Source organism: Sarcophilus harrisii, chromosome 2 (assembly GCF_902635505.1).
Source record: "Sarcophilus harrisii chromosome 2, mSarHar1.11, whole genome shotgun sequence".
Classification (NCBI taxonomy): domain Eukaryota; kingdom Metazoa; phylum Chordata; class Mammalia; order Dasyuromorphia; family Dasyuridae; genus Sarcophilus; species Sarcophilus harrisii.
In genome coordinates this window covers 443,292,552-443,308,382 of record NC_045427.1, presented here as the reverse complement: position 1 = coordinate 443,308,382, position 15,831 = coordinate 443,292,552, and the positions used below count along the sequence as shown (strand labels likewise).

General features: G+C 34.6%; 1 protein-coding gene across 9 annotated transcripts in view; it reads left to right on the top strand.

Annotated features, from left to right (window-relative positions):
- CDK5RAP2 (CDK5 regulatory subunit associated protein 2) overlaps positions 1-15,831 on the top strand; it is a 159,992-nt gene that overhangs the window by 131,650 nt on the left and 12,511 nt on the right. For all 9 annotated transcript variants that reach the window (XM_031954197.1, XM_031954201.1, XM_031954198.1 and 6 more), the window contains 6 exons: positions 959-1,148; positions 1,421-1,542; positions 2,351-2,596; positions 9,684-9,761; positions 10,479-10,738; positions 12,380-12,523. In XM_031954197.1, the coding sequence (XP_031810057.1) occupies positions 959-1,148; positions 1,421-1,542; positions 2,351-2,596; positions 9,684-9,761; positions 10,479-10,738; positions 12,380-12,523 (1,040 nt within the window). The remainder of the gene's footprint in view (positions 1-958; positions 1,149-1,420; positions 1,543-2,350; positions 2,597-9,683; positions 9,762-10,478; positions 10,739-12,379; positions 12,524-15,831) is intronic.

Below are 15,831 nucleotides of genomic sequence, written 5' to 3'. Positions count from 1 at the left end.
AAATGTAGATGAGATCAATAACTTGTTTAATTCACGATGGCTGCTATAAATTGTATGAGTCATTTGCCTTTTGTATTTCTTCTCACTGACTTGTTTCTTCCCCCTTTAAAGCAGGAGGACCTGCTGCTGTTTAGCAACTTCCGTGTTCTTCTTTTTGTTCTAGAAATAGATTATATCTAACATGATGAAAAGATCAAGTTTTGGTTGATCCAAGACCTCTGTTTATCTAGTTCTCACCTCTGAAGTAATTGGGCCTAAGACCTGGGATAGGATACTGATCCAAGGAAACATTTGTATTCCTCACCTTCTCTTTCAGTGACTGACATTTTTAAGAAATTAACAGCCCCCTTGCCAGTAGGGTATCTTTTAAAATGATAATATATTTCATTTCTGTGAGTTTACAATTTATGAAATACTTTTATTACATCCTTAAGGTAGGAAGGGCAAGAATTTTTTATTCCCATTTTACAGAGGAAGAAATTGAGACTAAGTGATATAGATCACAGAAAAAAAGTAATTTATTGATTACTGTCCTCATGGCCTCTGAAGAAAAAGCAAGCCAGCAGTTGTCAATGTAATAAGTCCTCTAGAATTGTATAGAGTAAGTAAGCTTTCTGATCTTCATGAATTTCTTGCTATTTTTAGTATGTAGGCCATGCTTTCCAAATTTCTACTTATCATTTGCTTATGAAGACAAGAAAACGAAATTTGCATGCCCATTATTTAATAGAAAATTAAAAGACCAATTTATTCCAGTAAAGTAGAATCTGTAGATTTGATGCTGACAGATTTATCTAGCCAAAATGCAGAAGATAATTAGAATACTAAAATCCTAAAAACCAGATTAAATTTCTTTCTATTTTTATTCTTGGAGTACTTAAACTGAAGTGTTGTATTTGGGTAATTAGGTTTAAAAACAAATGGTCCCCATTATAAATGATATTGCTTGTGTTTGCAGATAAACAAAAGGAAAATGAAAAATTACGAGAATCCCTCTCCAGGAAGACCGTGATCATTGAACACCTTCAAAGGGATTATGAATGTATCAAGCAAGAAAATGAAAGGTTGCAGAAACAAGTCAGTGAGAAAGAAAAAGACAACAGGCATCTGACTCATGCGATTTATAGCAGCCATCATGAATTAAACAGGTATTGATCTCATCTCCACTTAAACTTCCATTGTGGAAAGTTGAGGAGTAAACAAGCCAGCTTTGTCTAAATGTTTTTAGTTGAGTGTCATCCATAGAGATCAGAATCCCTTTCCTCAGTTCTGTATATGTTACACTTTTCATAAAATTCAGGAATAATTATAGATATATCTAAGGCGGTTCCATGAAATTGTAATTTCCATGGTTTTATCTTTGTGTTAAAATAAACCAAAGTTAACTATCTTTTAATTTAACCTGCATTGCACTTTTTAGGATTCAGGCAGAAATGAAGGTTCAACAACGGCAGTATGCAGAGAATGCCAAATTATTGCAATCGCTCCGAGTTGAACTCAAGGTATATGAAAAGCTGGAAGAAGCAAACAGAAGACAGATAGGTATTTGGAGCCATGAGCTCATCTGATTTTAAATTAAATTGGGTCGGATTGGAGCCATGCAGAGAGCCCTCATAGGAGAAGCTAGGTATTAGTGCCCTTTGGCATGAGATATGCTGTAGTAAAACACTGAGCTGGTGCTGATATTTAACTGTTGCTTTTAGATAGCATAAGAATGTTTTAAATTATTGTTAATTTTCATTGGCCTCACAAAATTCAGTATTTCATTTCTTGTGGTTTTGTTTGTGTCAGGGTACTGCCCCAGGGTACACAGTTCTCTTTCCCCTAAAAGATTCTAAATTTTTGAGATCACTCTTTAAGCCTTTTATTTCCTCAGTTTAAATTTTGAGGTGTTGAACTTTTTAAAAAAGTGAATTTGCTGGATAATTTCTTCCAGCTGAAAGTTGTTTTTTCAAAGAGTCATATAATTATTTTCTTCCATAGTCTCTTTCCTTTCCCTTTCTGTTGTGGCTTTTGTGATATATGGTGTCCTAAAATATGGCCCTTTTGATACACTAATTCCAGTCTAAATAGATTTTATTACAACTAGACATAATTTCAGATTTTGGTAGGCAATTTTCTAGCTTTTATAGCCAGAAGTGAAAATTAATTTTCGGCTCTTATTAAGTGTTTGCTATAGCAGCAATTATGTCTGCCAATATTTTTGGTTTTAAGTCAAGCCATTATTTTAGCTATAACTGGTTGGTGGTAAAGAGAATATACAAGTGGTTATATCCTTAACTATTCCTGTTCCTGGGAAAAGTGACCTTTTAATTAGAAAAGATAAGTCTTTTCTCACAAAATGTCACAGAACCCAGACAAGATATGTCAGAGGAATGCAGAAAAGAGCAGAACCATCTTCTGGACTTGCATGAACTCCTGACAGAGATACAGAATTTGAGAGTTCAACTGGAAAGAAGCATCGAGACAAATAATGCCCTGAGGAACAAGTTAGAGGAACAGCTTTCAAAGGGAGTGGACACTATGGCTGCAGTGTCTCCTTTGACCACTCCCAGCCTTCCCCAGAAAGAATGGCAGCTTTGTCCAGGAAACAATGGTAAGCCACTTTTTTTTTTTTTTTTTTTTAAACCCTAGTTCTTTCAGAATTGCCACTCAGTAGTACTTGTATACCTATGAATGCTTGAAAGATTATTACATTTTCCTAGTCTTCTTCCCTTTCCTTCCTCTTTGAAAGTTATGGATGTTTGTTGGTTTCTATTGCAGGAAACATGGTACAGGGAGTAAAGTGCTATACTGGTCTCAGGTCTAGTCCTGTCTACACTAAGCTAGCTGTTTGACTTCAGGAAATCCTCTTTATGTCTCTGACTCTTAATTTCTTTAAGAGAGTTTTATTAGATTTTGTCTTAAGAGTCCTTTGGTTATAATATTCTGATTCTAACCTTTTACATCCTAGGATTCTTTTTTTTTTTTTTTAGTTCTAATATTCTGTTTTCCAGGGTCTCTTTTACTGTAACATTGTATGACTCTTTAAGGTAGATAATAGACCATAAAGAGAAGCGTACTGGATCAGGAGCCAGGAAGTTTGGAGTCTAGTCCCAATCTTGTCTATGATTTTTAATCAAGTTATTTTAATTTCTGTGTCTCCATTTCTTCATATTGGGAAACTATTGATTTCCTGTAAAACTGAAAGCAAACGAAAGAAAACAAAAAATAAAGAAACTTTTAATAATTCCCTTCACTTTTTTAGCACTTTATATTTTTAAAAGTCTTTTTGCCTTTGTTAGCTCTTTTGAGCTTCATAACCACTTTATGTTATTACCCTTCATTTTACAAATTAAGAGGCAGTGGCCCAGAGAGACTAATCAACTATTCTATTAGAACCCTTGTCTGATTACCAGGCAGCTGCTTTTCTTACCACATGTTTGGAGTAAAAAATGATTTGAAAACAGAATTGTACAAATAGGGGAAAGTCCCTTCACCTCTCTCACACTGGGATTTCTTAGTGAACTGCTTTGGCCAAAGGCTCCAAATCTCTCTGTACCAGGCTTGATCTTCACAAGCTCTCAGTTTTGCCCTTTGGGAGTTGGTTTTCATGCTTTTTGCTCTCTCTATTTGAATGCCTCCCTTATGAAAGCTGGCAGTAGTGGGTTTCAGAGTTTCCAACTGTTACTTGCAAAATACTACAGATTTTGCATGTGATGGAAACTAGGTTAAGCTTCCATAAATTTGGTTTGGCCAAAGGCTATTTATTCAAACATCTGTATATCAAGGGTAGCATTTGCTACAGTTGCCACTGTGTTTCCCAAGAACAATCAGAGAACACACTATGTAATCTTATATCCTTGAGGCATATTTTATCTTTATTTGCATCACTGTCAGACAGTGATGGTGGAGCCACTCCAGTTGGAGAAAAATTTAGTAAACTGTTCACACATATACTGGGCCTATAGTATCCAGCATAGAGCTTTGTCGATTTCACATGAAACCCAAGGAATTGTCTGTCAAGGTTATATTATGCAGTTGTCCTGTTATATCACATGAGCTTTATACTCAGATCTTATCTAGAGAAATGCCCCCTTCTTAGCACTGCAGCTTTCTTCAGGTAATATTAAAAATGGGAGGGTTGGGGCATAGAATGTTAAAGATGGAAGGAAATTTAGAATATGCAGTAGAATGTTAGAATATAGAATATATATTATAGATTTCCTTCCAGTTGTAACAATTTTAGAAAATAGCATACTAGAATTGGAAAGACATTAAAGATCTTTTCAATTTTTCTTTTCATAGATGAGTTAAATGGCTAACTTTATTGTACATTATTTGGTCTTCACAACAATCTTGGGATATAGGGCACGTTATTTTTTCTATTTTTAAGAGGTGAAATAAATTGAGAGAAATAAAGTGATGTATGACTAGTAATTGGTGGGGCAGAGATCGGAACCAAGGTTTTCTTTTTCTTTTTTTTTTTTTTTTTTAATATTTCAGTTTATTTAATATTTTCCCCCATTACATTCAAAACAATTTTTAACATGTTTTTAAGATTTTTGAGTTCTCAGTTCTCTCACTTATCCCCACCCACAATTAAGAAACCACATGAAGTTATGTCAAAAATTTCTGTAACAGTCAAGTTGTGAAAGAAAACAGATCTCCCACCCTAATGAAAATAAAAATCCTCAAGAAAAATTAAGTTAAAAGTAGAGAGAGATAAGGAGAGTAATAGAGAATGCTTCAGTTCATCATAAGTCCTTTAGAGTAGGTGTGGATGATTGTACTACTGAGAATGACATCATTTACAGCTGGTCATCTCAGAACTTTGCTGTTACTTTGTATACAGTATATTTCACTTTGTTAATAGAGGACTTTGTAAGTTTTTTTTTTTTCCTGTGAGCATCCTGCTCATCATTTTCCAGAGAGCAATATTTCATCAAAGAAATTTGCTTTGAATTTTTTTTTTCAATTACTAAACCAAGGTTTTCTTATTAAAATAAACGTTAGAGTTTTTTGTTTTTGGACAACATAGTCACTCACTATTTCACAGAACCCTTGCTTATGATAGAGAAAGTTTAAGCAAAACTCAAACATAGAGATTCATTTGTGACATTCTGAATACTTCAGTCTCTACTTCTATAATGAGGAGGCAAGTGAATTTTGTCTTTATCCTCTGCAACCCTGATTGGTCATGGCATTTAATATGAGTTCAGAACCCTTTTAGTGTCGATTTCATTTTTGTTTTTGTCATCCTTGTGCATTTTTTCTTGTTCTGTTTTCCTCACTCTGCATCAGTTCATATAAATCTTCCTGTGTGTTTTTCTGAATACTTCACACTCATTTCTTATGATATAGTAATTTTCCATTACAATCATATACTATAATTAGATCATCCACTTCCGAGTCATTGGACATCTGCTTTGTTTTCATCCCTCTATCCCTTCCTTCTTCCTCCTTTCTTTCCTTCTCTCTCTTTTTTAATATCACAGAAATGTTGCTTGAGCTTCTTGATATCTCTGACTTTGAGAATAACTGCTGGATCTGAATTGGAGGAAGGAGAGCTGAAAACTCTCAGAACAGTTCCATTCTTCACTTTTTCAAGGAAAGTTAGAATATCGGCCAAAAAAATAAACTTCAGTCATTAATTTTATTTTTTAGCGATTTGGAGCATTTTAATGGTAGTTAACATTTCTTTATTTCTTTTTTTAAATAAACTGTTCATATCATTTGACAACTTTGATGAAAGGCTCTTTGGCCTTAAAACTGTCTCAATTCCCTATATATCTTAGAGATGTTTGAGGTACAAATTTTATTTCTTCCACACGTTTTCTCTTCTAGCTTTTTTCATTTTAGTTGTGCAAAAGCTTTTAAATTTCATATGAAATGTTCCAGTAAAACTTACTGCAATTTTAAGCAATAATATTTTTAATTTTTAATCAAGCAATAAATTAATTAATTTTTATTTATTTATTGCTGAGGCAATTGGGATTAAATGACTTGCCCAGGGTCACACAGCTAGGAAATGTTAAGTGTCTGAGGTCATATTTGAACTCAGGTCCTCCTGATTTCAGGGCTGGCACTTTATCCACTGCATCATTTAGCTGCCCCAGTTTTAAGCAATTAAAGCTTAAGACTGTACTTTTGGAGAAAATTGTATTTTATTATACAAGTAGTCTTTTTTTTTTCTCTTTTCTGATCAGAATTATATATTTCTTTTTAGTTTGTGAATTCTTATAAGCATAGTTCTTATAAGCAATTCCTTATCTCTTTTTTTTTTATGAAGCAATCTTTTATTTTTTGATTGCTTATCCATTTATAGTGTCATGTTGGCATGTGCTGTAAGATGTGGTCTAAACCTAATTTTTGTCAGTTTGCTTTTCATTCTTCAGGGGATCATAGATTTAAAGTTAGAAGGAACTTCAGAGACCATCAATTGCAAATCTTCATTTTACAGATGAAGAAACTGAGGCTCAGAGAGGTTAAATGACTTGCCCAGGGTCACACAACTAGTAAGTGTCTGAAGTGGGATTTGAATCCAGTTCTTCTGACTCCAAATCTAGAATTGCTTCATTGTATTATGCTGCCACTCAATAGTTTTTTGTGGAATCAAGAAATTTTGTGAAAGTGGGGCTGTTCTATTAGATTGTGTCTAAGGGCATTATTACTCATCTAGTCCTACAATGCCTTCTTTTCTCATCTCACTGCCTCTCTTCAAGAGTAAGTTCACATGTTTTGGAATCAGAGATATTGATAAAGAACTGCTTCTTTCCTGCATGAAACAAGTTACTTCTTATTCTCAGTGCCCTCATCTGTAAAAATGAGAGGGGTTTGGATGAAAATGATTGTGGATATCCATGATTGTGAGAAAAATATCCCCTACTTCCCAGTTTGCTAAGGTATGGATTTAGGCTTTACTAGTGAAAAATTTATTAAGAATATTTTTATTCTTAGAAAAAATACTCTTTATAAAGAATACCAGCCCTGAAGTCAGGAGGACCCGAGTTCAAATTTGGCCTTGGACACTTAATGCTTTCTAGCTGTGTGACTCTGGGCTAGTTACTTAATCCCAACTGCCTCAGGGGGGGAAAAAAAAAATATATATATATATATATATATATATATATATATATATATATCTTTAAAACTAATATGACTAAGATATTCTCTTATCAAAACTTGTTAGTAAAATTTGGGTCACTGTGGATTAGAATAATAGTGTTGTCAGATAACATTATTTCTTCTTTTAGAGGTATTTTCGAGATCCATATTTAAGTATGCTACTTTTAAAAAGTCAAATTTAAAGGCCACTGGCTGCTCAACGTTCTCAACAGCTGCCATATGTTTTCCAAAAAAGTGAATTGACTGAATTGACTTCTTTAGTAGGCTAGCACTATGTAATTCTGATATTTTAGTAAGGCTGTTTAGCTCATTTTTCTATTTTCTAATCAAATTATTCCTTCCACTCCTGGGGTGGAATGAAAAGGATTGGTGGTACCATTCTAAGAGTCAGAATATTTGGATTACATATCCAAATTCTGCCACTTAGTGGCTGTCTAACCTTGTGTAAGTCATTTGAGTTTTTTAACTCCTGCATTTCCATCTTTAAAATGGGAATGGGAACAGTGATCCCTGTTTCCTATTGTTATGAAGATCAACTAGATCTTCTCAATTCTCCTCCTTTTCCTCGACATCTCTATAGCATTTGACACTGTAAATCATCATTCCCTTTAGAATAGAGTTTTCTTTTTAGGTATTTTCATTCTCTCTTGGTTTCTTCCTACCTGTCTCTTTTCAGTCTCCTTTGCTGAATCTTCATCTAGGTCATGCCTATTAATTGTGAGTATGCCCCAAAGCCCTTTCTGGAATTCTCTTCTTTATATCCTGTATACTGTCTTACTTAACCTTATCAATGTCCATAGTTTAGTTACCTTGCAGAGGAATCTTATCTAAACATCTAGCCTAATCTCTCTTCTGATCTCCAGTCTCACATCAGTAAATATCTTTTGAACATCTGGAATTAGTTTTTCTATAAGCTTCTCAAATGAAACATGTCCAAAATAGAAATCATTATTTTTCTTCCAAATCTTTTCGTTATTATCAGTGTACTACTATCCTCACAAGCTTTGGTCTTTTTATTCCTGTTGAACCCACATATTCATTGTTACCAATCAAATTTTTTTCTTCACAAAATCTTCTTTATATATATTTCCAATCACACAGTCATCACTGTAATGGTGACTCCCTAATTACTTCTTGCTCAGACTATTGCAATAGCCTTCTAATTGATCACCCCCACTTCAAGTTTCTTCACTCCATATTCCATACCTAGCTGCTAAAATGACTGTTTTAAAAAGATTCTTTTCCCCAAAAAAAAGCAGTTTTCTTCTTTTTAACACTCTCTCCCCATTAAAAAAGAAGAGGAAAAACAAAACCCTTATAAGAAATATATGTAGTCAAGTAAAACAAGTCCCTTCATTGGTCAAATCCAAAAATATATATATTTCATTTTGCACTTTGATTCCATCACATCTTTTTCAGAAAATCAATAGCATGTTTCACTATAAGTCTTGTGGAGTCATGCTTTATTATTATGTCAATCAGAATTCTTAAGACTTATAAAGTTTTTTATCTTTCCAGAGTTATTGAATGTTGTTTTCCTGATTCTGCTCACTTCACTTTGCATTAGGTTATACAGTTTTTTCCAGGTTTTTCTAAAAGCCTCCCATTCATATGCCATGATTTATTCACCTGTTTCCCACGTGGTGAACACTCCCTTAATTTCCAGTTCTTTACTGTACAAATGACCTGACTTATTATTTTTGTATGTATCTAGTCTTTTACCTCTTAATGGTATAGGCCTGGCAATGGTATTTTTGGACCAAAATGTTATGCAGTTTAGTAACTTTTGGGGCATGGTTCCAAATTATTTTCCAGAATGACTGGACTAATTCATAGGTACTTCAACAGTATACTGATGTGCTTGTTTTTCCAGTCTCTTCAATGTTTGCCAATGCAATTTTCCTAAAATAAAGGTTTGACCATGTGCTATAAGATATTCAGTAAATTCCATTGGCTTCCTGTTATCTAGGATCAAATATAAAATCCTTTATTTGGCTGCTGCCTTCCTATTTTTCTGATCTTACTCTTAATATAGTACCATATATTAGATCCAGCAAAGAATGTACTTGCTTTTCCTGACACAGGATACTCCATTCCTGGTATTCATTCTTTTTTTGTGATCGTCTTCTATTTCTAGAATATTCTCCTTCTTTTCCTCTACCTCATAGTTTCCCTGGGATTCTTCAAAACTCAACTCAAATCCTTCCTGCTTTAGGTCTTTCCCTGTTCCCTTATCTGCTAGTGCCCTCCATTTGAGATTATTTTTTATCTATTTCACATATTTTGTATATTATAGTTAACAGGTTTGTGTATCCATGTTTAGAATATGAACTTTTTGCAGGTAAGGACAGGTTTTCCTTTCCTTTGTAATCCTAATGCTTAGCACATTGTCACACAGGTAGTAAGTACTTAAGTGCTTGTTTATGAAATTGCATTGTAAACTCTAAAGCTCAATATAAGTTATTAGATTTAAATATTAGATTAAGTAGTTATACTTAAATCTTACATATGGGTTGTTGGGATTATAATGTTAGTTTTGAATTAATTTATTTTTCCTTTTATTTTGGGCTTCACAGTTGATAATGAACCCTCTACAGAAGACAAGGAACAATGTGAGCTGTCAGATCAGAGTTTGGCACAGCTACCACAATCAGGTACTTTTTTTGATTCAGAGATTTGTTGAGCACTTATGTTCAGCACCCTGTTTTAGGGAATATACACAAATGAATAATTCTCACTTCCTTTCCTAAAGGAGTTAATGTCTTAGTAGGGAAAATAAGATTTGTACAAAAATAATTCAGGATAGCCAAGTAACTCTTTGGTAAGTGGATCAAGTGTCTGGCCTAGAAACAGGAAGATTCATCTTCCTGAGTTCAAATAAGGCCCCAGACACTTAATAATTGTGTGACCCTGGGCAAGTCATTTAACCTTGTTTGTCTCAGTTTCCTTCCAAAATGAGCTGGAGAAGGAAATAGCAAAGCACTCCAATATCTCTGCCAAAGAAAGCTCCAGGTCATGAAGAGTCAGACATGACTGAAAAATGACTAAACAACACAAATAATTATAAATACAAGGCAGAATAATAAATGTTGTGGGGATTCAGAAAGAGAGTGATAGCAATTCTAGTTGGAAAATCAAGAAAACTTCATATAGTTAGGTTCCAGTACAGCCTAATAGAGAAGAGCCTGATATAAGTAGGAGTTGAAAAGCACTGGACTTTTTTCATGTTCTGGTGGGAAGCAACAACTAAATCTAAGAATACTCAGAATTTTCTCTTTGCTCTAGGAGCTAAAAGTGCTTGGTAAAGTCAATGGAAAAAATGTGCCCCTTTCTGAAAGCAAGATAATAGAATATGCATTTCTTTACTTCAGAAAAGCCAGAAGTTTCTGGAGGGGATATGGACAGCTCTTCGTGCTGTAGCAGCAGCTCTGCTCACAGTATACCTTGTACTCCCCGCCTAGTTCCTGGCCATCGAATGTGGGCCAACAAGAGTGGACGTCATATTCTGGGGTTGATTGAGGATTATAATGCTTTACGTAAGCAAATTTGTGAAGGCCAGAAGCTACTTTCAGAAATGGAAGCTCATCTTCAACTCATTTGTGGCCCCAAGAACCAGGAAACTGGATTAAAGGTAAAAAGAAAAGAAAATTACATCTGCTGGAGGGAAAAACAAAAACAAAACCCATTCATTTGGTTAGATTTAGAACATTTATGGATTGTATATGAAATACCTTAAAGTTCATAGACGTTGGTGGAGGAAACAACTTTTGATGCTGGATATGTGTGGACTTCCTTTTGAAATCTGTATAAAATTATAGTAATCCTTTTTGACAGTACTCAAATGATTTGCTTTTTAAGCCAGTCTGTTGAATAGAACCTCATTGCATCAGATGATTTCTCCCCTTTTTTCTCTCCAAATCAGTACAAATACTGCTTTGTGGTCTTAAAATCTTAACCCCTTCTTAACCTCTTTCTTTCCCTGTAAAATGGAGTTAGTTTTGCTTGCCTCCAAGGGAAAAGTACACACACCAGGCGTATACTCTGTAACTTGTGTTTCTGGAAGATAGATCCAGTATAAACCAGCCTTGCAGATTGATTAAAAACAAAACCCCTTTAGTCTTTACTGTGCTATGAGATGTTAGACTTAAATCTCTCAGCACAACACTATTCCTAGCTTTATGTTTGTGGTTGATATTAGCAAATGAGTTTAATTGTTCATAATATAGGTCCTCATAGGCCTTGGAGCTAATACTAATTTGCCTACTTGATATAAATAGAGGCTGTTCCCTCAGGTTATAATATCATGCTTCAGCAGTTTTTATATATATACAATTTTTTGTATAAATTTTTTTGCCTCCCTATTCTCTGGGAATACCAAAATCCTTTTATGAGAAATTGCACTATTCTATTTGTCTTTTTATTTTAAGCATTCATGGCACTTTTAATTTTTGAAACACTTTCCTATGCATTTGTACAAATCTAGATAGGTTCATAGGATTTATATTTTTAAAAAGACAGCAATAACATGGTCCAAATCTCTCACTTTACAGATGAGGTGAAGTCAGGATTTGAATTCAGTTTCTAAATCTATTGCATTTTCTTCTATAGTTTGATGCTTTCCCATTTTAAAAGATGAAAAACAGGCTTAAAGAGAGAAATGAGTCACTTCATACATTGAAAAGGCAGGACTTGAAACCATTTATTTTTACCTGGCAGAAGACATCTGGTCAGCAAGACTTCTCCTGGTGCAGGAGTGCTTCCCTGTGTGTCTTTTGCTGTCTCTTGGGGCTGTACACGTTGAGGCCATTTTTTTTCCTGTTTTGTCATCAGAGGGAAATATATTTTATGGGTTCCTGATAGTTATTCCAGCATTAAATAAAACAGTTTAAAAGGGTCTGCTAAAGGAGGATACATCTACATTTCTTAAATTGATGTCTGGCATCATTTGACTTTCAAATTGCCTGCCATGAAATGCAAATGAAGAAGGCAAGTCTTGCCAAGCATTTTCCTCATGTCCTAGTAAATACAGTAAATGCAACCAGTTATTAATCACAATTATTGATTTGGTTTAAATCCCCCCAAATTCTTCTATAATGTATAATTCAATAGCCTTTAAAACCCATAAATTAGGGAGCTTCTCCTGGCTCTATCCTCTTCTTCATCATATTAAACACGAATATTACAGCACAAGGATTTATACCACTAATTAAAGCTTACATTTTCATAATCTTTTCAGGCCAAAATATAACATGTTTCTAATTCTACAATATAGGTTCCAGATCAGGCGCCTCTGAATGGTTTTTCTGACAGTGTTAACACAGCACAGCAGATATTAGAAGAGGCAGCTCGTTTATTGAAGCTTCTTTGGAGAGTTTCTCTTCCCATAAATGGCCACTGTCCTGTTCACTCTAATCAGGTATGCAATTTTATGTAATGACAAAGAATACAAGTTGGTCATCTGTGAAATGCTTGGGCAAGAACTGAGCTCTGGTCAAGTTTCAGACTTTCTTGGTGAATAACAGATAAGGCAAATAGTCCCTTATTCATTTATTCAACTCTTTACTAAGCACCATTAATATTAGGCTCTTGAAGAGGTTCTGAAAAAATCGAGGACATATTCTATTTTATTAAGGGGCTATGAAGCATGTGTGCAAATAACTGTGATAGGGCAGTATGTTTTGAATTATAGGAACAAAAAGTGTGATAACTGTGCCTGATGTGGTTTCAGAGAAGAAGCACTAATCCAAATCTTAAAGGATGGCTAAAATTCAAATATGTGAGAATGACAGGGCATCCTTCGTGTTTCATACATTCTCTTAACTACTCACTTGCCAGCCATCTTTGTCTATGGATTCCTCATTGGTTAACAGTGGGTCCCATGCTGTAGAAGAACATAATAATCCTTTAGAATGTCACTCTGAAGAGTTCTCCTCCCAAAGTAATCTTCCTTGGACACTTAAGATTTTCTATAGTTTGCTCACAACTTTATCTCTTACTTCCCTATATCATCTTCTTCAGGCACGATTGTCTTCAAATATCTCCTTTAAACATAATTCCCTAGAGTACCCCTCTATTTCCAGTTTCCCCAAGGTGAACCCTTGTAGCTCATTCTTCTACCGACTGTCTTATGGAATACCTATCTTAGAGGGGGTAGCAGGTACACGTTGGTGATGAAAGAACTTTTGTGGCATTTTGTTGTATGTACCATCCATACAATGTAAGTAGCAATGTTGATGGTACTCTCACATAGCTATCAGATGAGTCTTCTGTTAATCAAGAAAGGCTTATGTTACACATTTAGTAGCATTTGCTGTCTATGGTTATTTTTTCCTGTCTACCCTCTGTTTCCCCCTAAAAGCATAGACTTTATCTCAGTCATCTTAGTTGTACACATATTAGGTACTCAGAAAATACATGTTTAATTGAGTGATTTTTCCATTAAATCTGTCATCCGTGAATTTATTGAAATTCTGATCTGTTTACATATTCAGTTGTATCATATTTTTCTGTAATGAGTTATTTACTTACTTGTTCTGTGAAGTGAGATCTTTTATTTAACATTTTATCTTTTTCAAATTTTAAGGGGGCTCTTCAGCTGTACTTTGACAAATACACACTTGGTTGCTATAATTCTGGGGCTTTAGCCTGTTCATAAAATATTAATTCTGGTTCTAGTTTCTCTTCCTTTTGCATACTGACTTCTCTATAACACTGTTTACTCTTTTCTGCATTTTTTCTTTTAGTTTTCATTTCTGTTCTGCTAAATTTTGTTTAGAATATGCTGCTAGCCTTATTGGGCAAGATGACCTATTTCTTTTTTTTTTTTTTTTTTTGACTTTTAAAAAAGTTTTCATTAAAAATATGGGAGACAACATGGTACAATTGAAATGAATAGTGAACTTACATCTTGAACTTGGGTTCTTGAGTTAGAATTCTAGCCCTTTCACTCCCTCCTGTGTAACACTGGGCTAGTTAAAATTTCTGAGTCTCATCTCGTTAGATAGATGACCTATTTCTTTAATAGAAAATGTATCATGTTGGAGATCGCTCCTTTCACTTAACCCAGGAGTAGGGAATGTCCAACCTGTAGGCCTTTTTAAGCTTGTGCTTAAGGGCTAAGGAAATCAACTGCAAGTGATGATGAGCTGAAAGCTAGGTACAGCAACCTCTCACTGCTTGAGTTCTGTAAGTTGTTAATTTGTATGGCCTGTGAAGTATCCAAATGGCACTTGGCAGAACAAGGTTCTCCATCCTTGATTGTCCCCACACCTACAAAGGAAGCTTCTTGAAGAAGAGAAGCACTACCCTGAGAAAGAAGTAAATAGCTATCAATTTCGTTGGTTTGAAAATTTTACTTCTCTTTTTCCAAGTTTTTGGATCTTGCAAATACTTGATAGAAAAGAATTTTGCTATATTAGTATAAAATCTTTGGCTATCCCTAAATGTCTAAAATGTAGCAAAAAGAACTATTGTGAAGAACATACTGTTTCAACATGAGTTATGTTTGAAGCTGTTACCTATTTCTGCTATGGTCTTAAAATTTCATTAATGGCTTTGAAATCCCTTTAGAGAAAATAAGAATTTTTTTGAATTCAGGGTAACTTAAGTGATACTGTCTCCTCTCACAGTGAAAATTGTGTCTATCAACTGAAGCAAAGTTGCCTATATTTTAAGTGGGTGGGAATGGGTCTCAGTTTCACCTTACGGTAAACTTCTTGCCCTTATCCTTGCACAGCTCTGCAGGGCACTTAGTGTGATAGTGAGCCACTGAGGGATTAATCTGTAATATTTCTTTGGAACTTTTAGACATTAGCTTATTTCTAACTTGAGTTTTTTTTAAACTTCATAAAATGTCAGTCTTTAGACTGATTACAAAGAAAAAAAATAATTTTTCTAAATCCTCCTATCTTTAATAGTTTATTTACTATTCTCTTAAAGAATATATATTTAGGGGCAGCTTAATCCCAACCACTTCAGCAGCAGCAACAACAACAAAAAGAATATATATTTAATTTCTTAAAAAAGCTGTTTCTATATTATAAGATCAGTCTTCTAGGATTGGAAGAAACTACAGGAAGCAGGCCCCTACTTCAGTGGACAAATTCATTTAAACCCTTCAGTTAGATGCCTCCTTTTTTTTTAAATTCTCCCTAAAGGTCTCACAGTCTGGCAATCTCAGCCATTAAACTTTGATCTCTTGGAGTATAGTTTCCTTGGACCGTGGATATTTTTCTATATTTAGTGAAGATATCACTCACTATGAATCTACAAGCCGACTTATCTTTAACCATTCTTTGTACATGTCATTTTCCATTCCAATATGATTTCCCCATCTCCCTTCCCCAAATGGGAAATTACAACTAAAAAACTGTTTTATGCTTCATAATATAGGATCTTTGACATCTGTTGATCCTACACTTAAAATTAAACTGACTTCTAACAGTCTTGTTAGAAGGGAGGGAACACTGGCTAAAAGTGTGAAGAACTCTGAGTTTGGCCATCAAGTCCAGTGCCCATTTTCAATATAGGAGTATTCTGAAGCCTGAGGGATTTGCCTAGGGAGCCACACATTTAGTTAATAATGAAGCCAGGAACAGAACTGAAAGTCTTCTGCTTCCGGTGCTGTTTGTCATAACTATTCTTATAGCCCACTGTGTAGCATAAAGGAGTCCCAGATTTCTCAGGAAACTTGAAATTTTGGGGGCAGAGGGTGGATAATGTAAT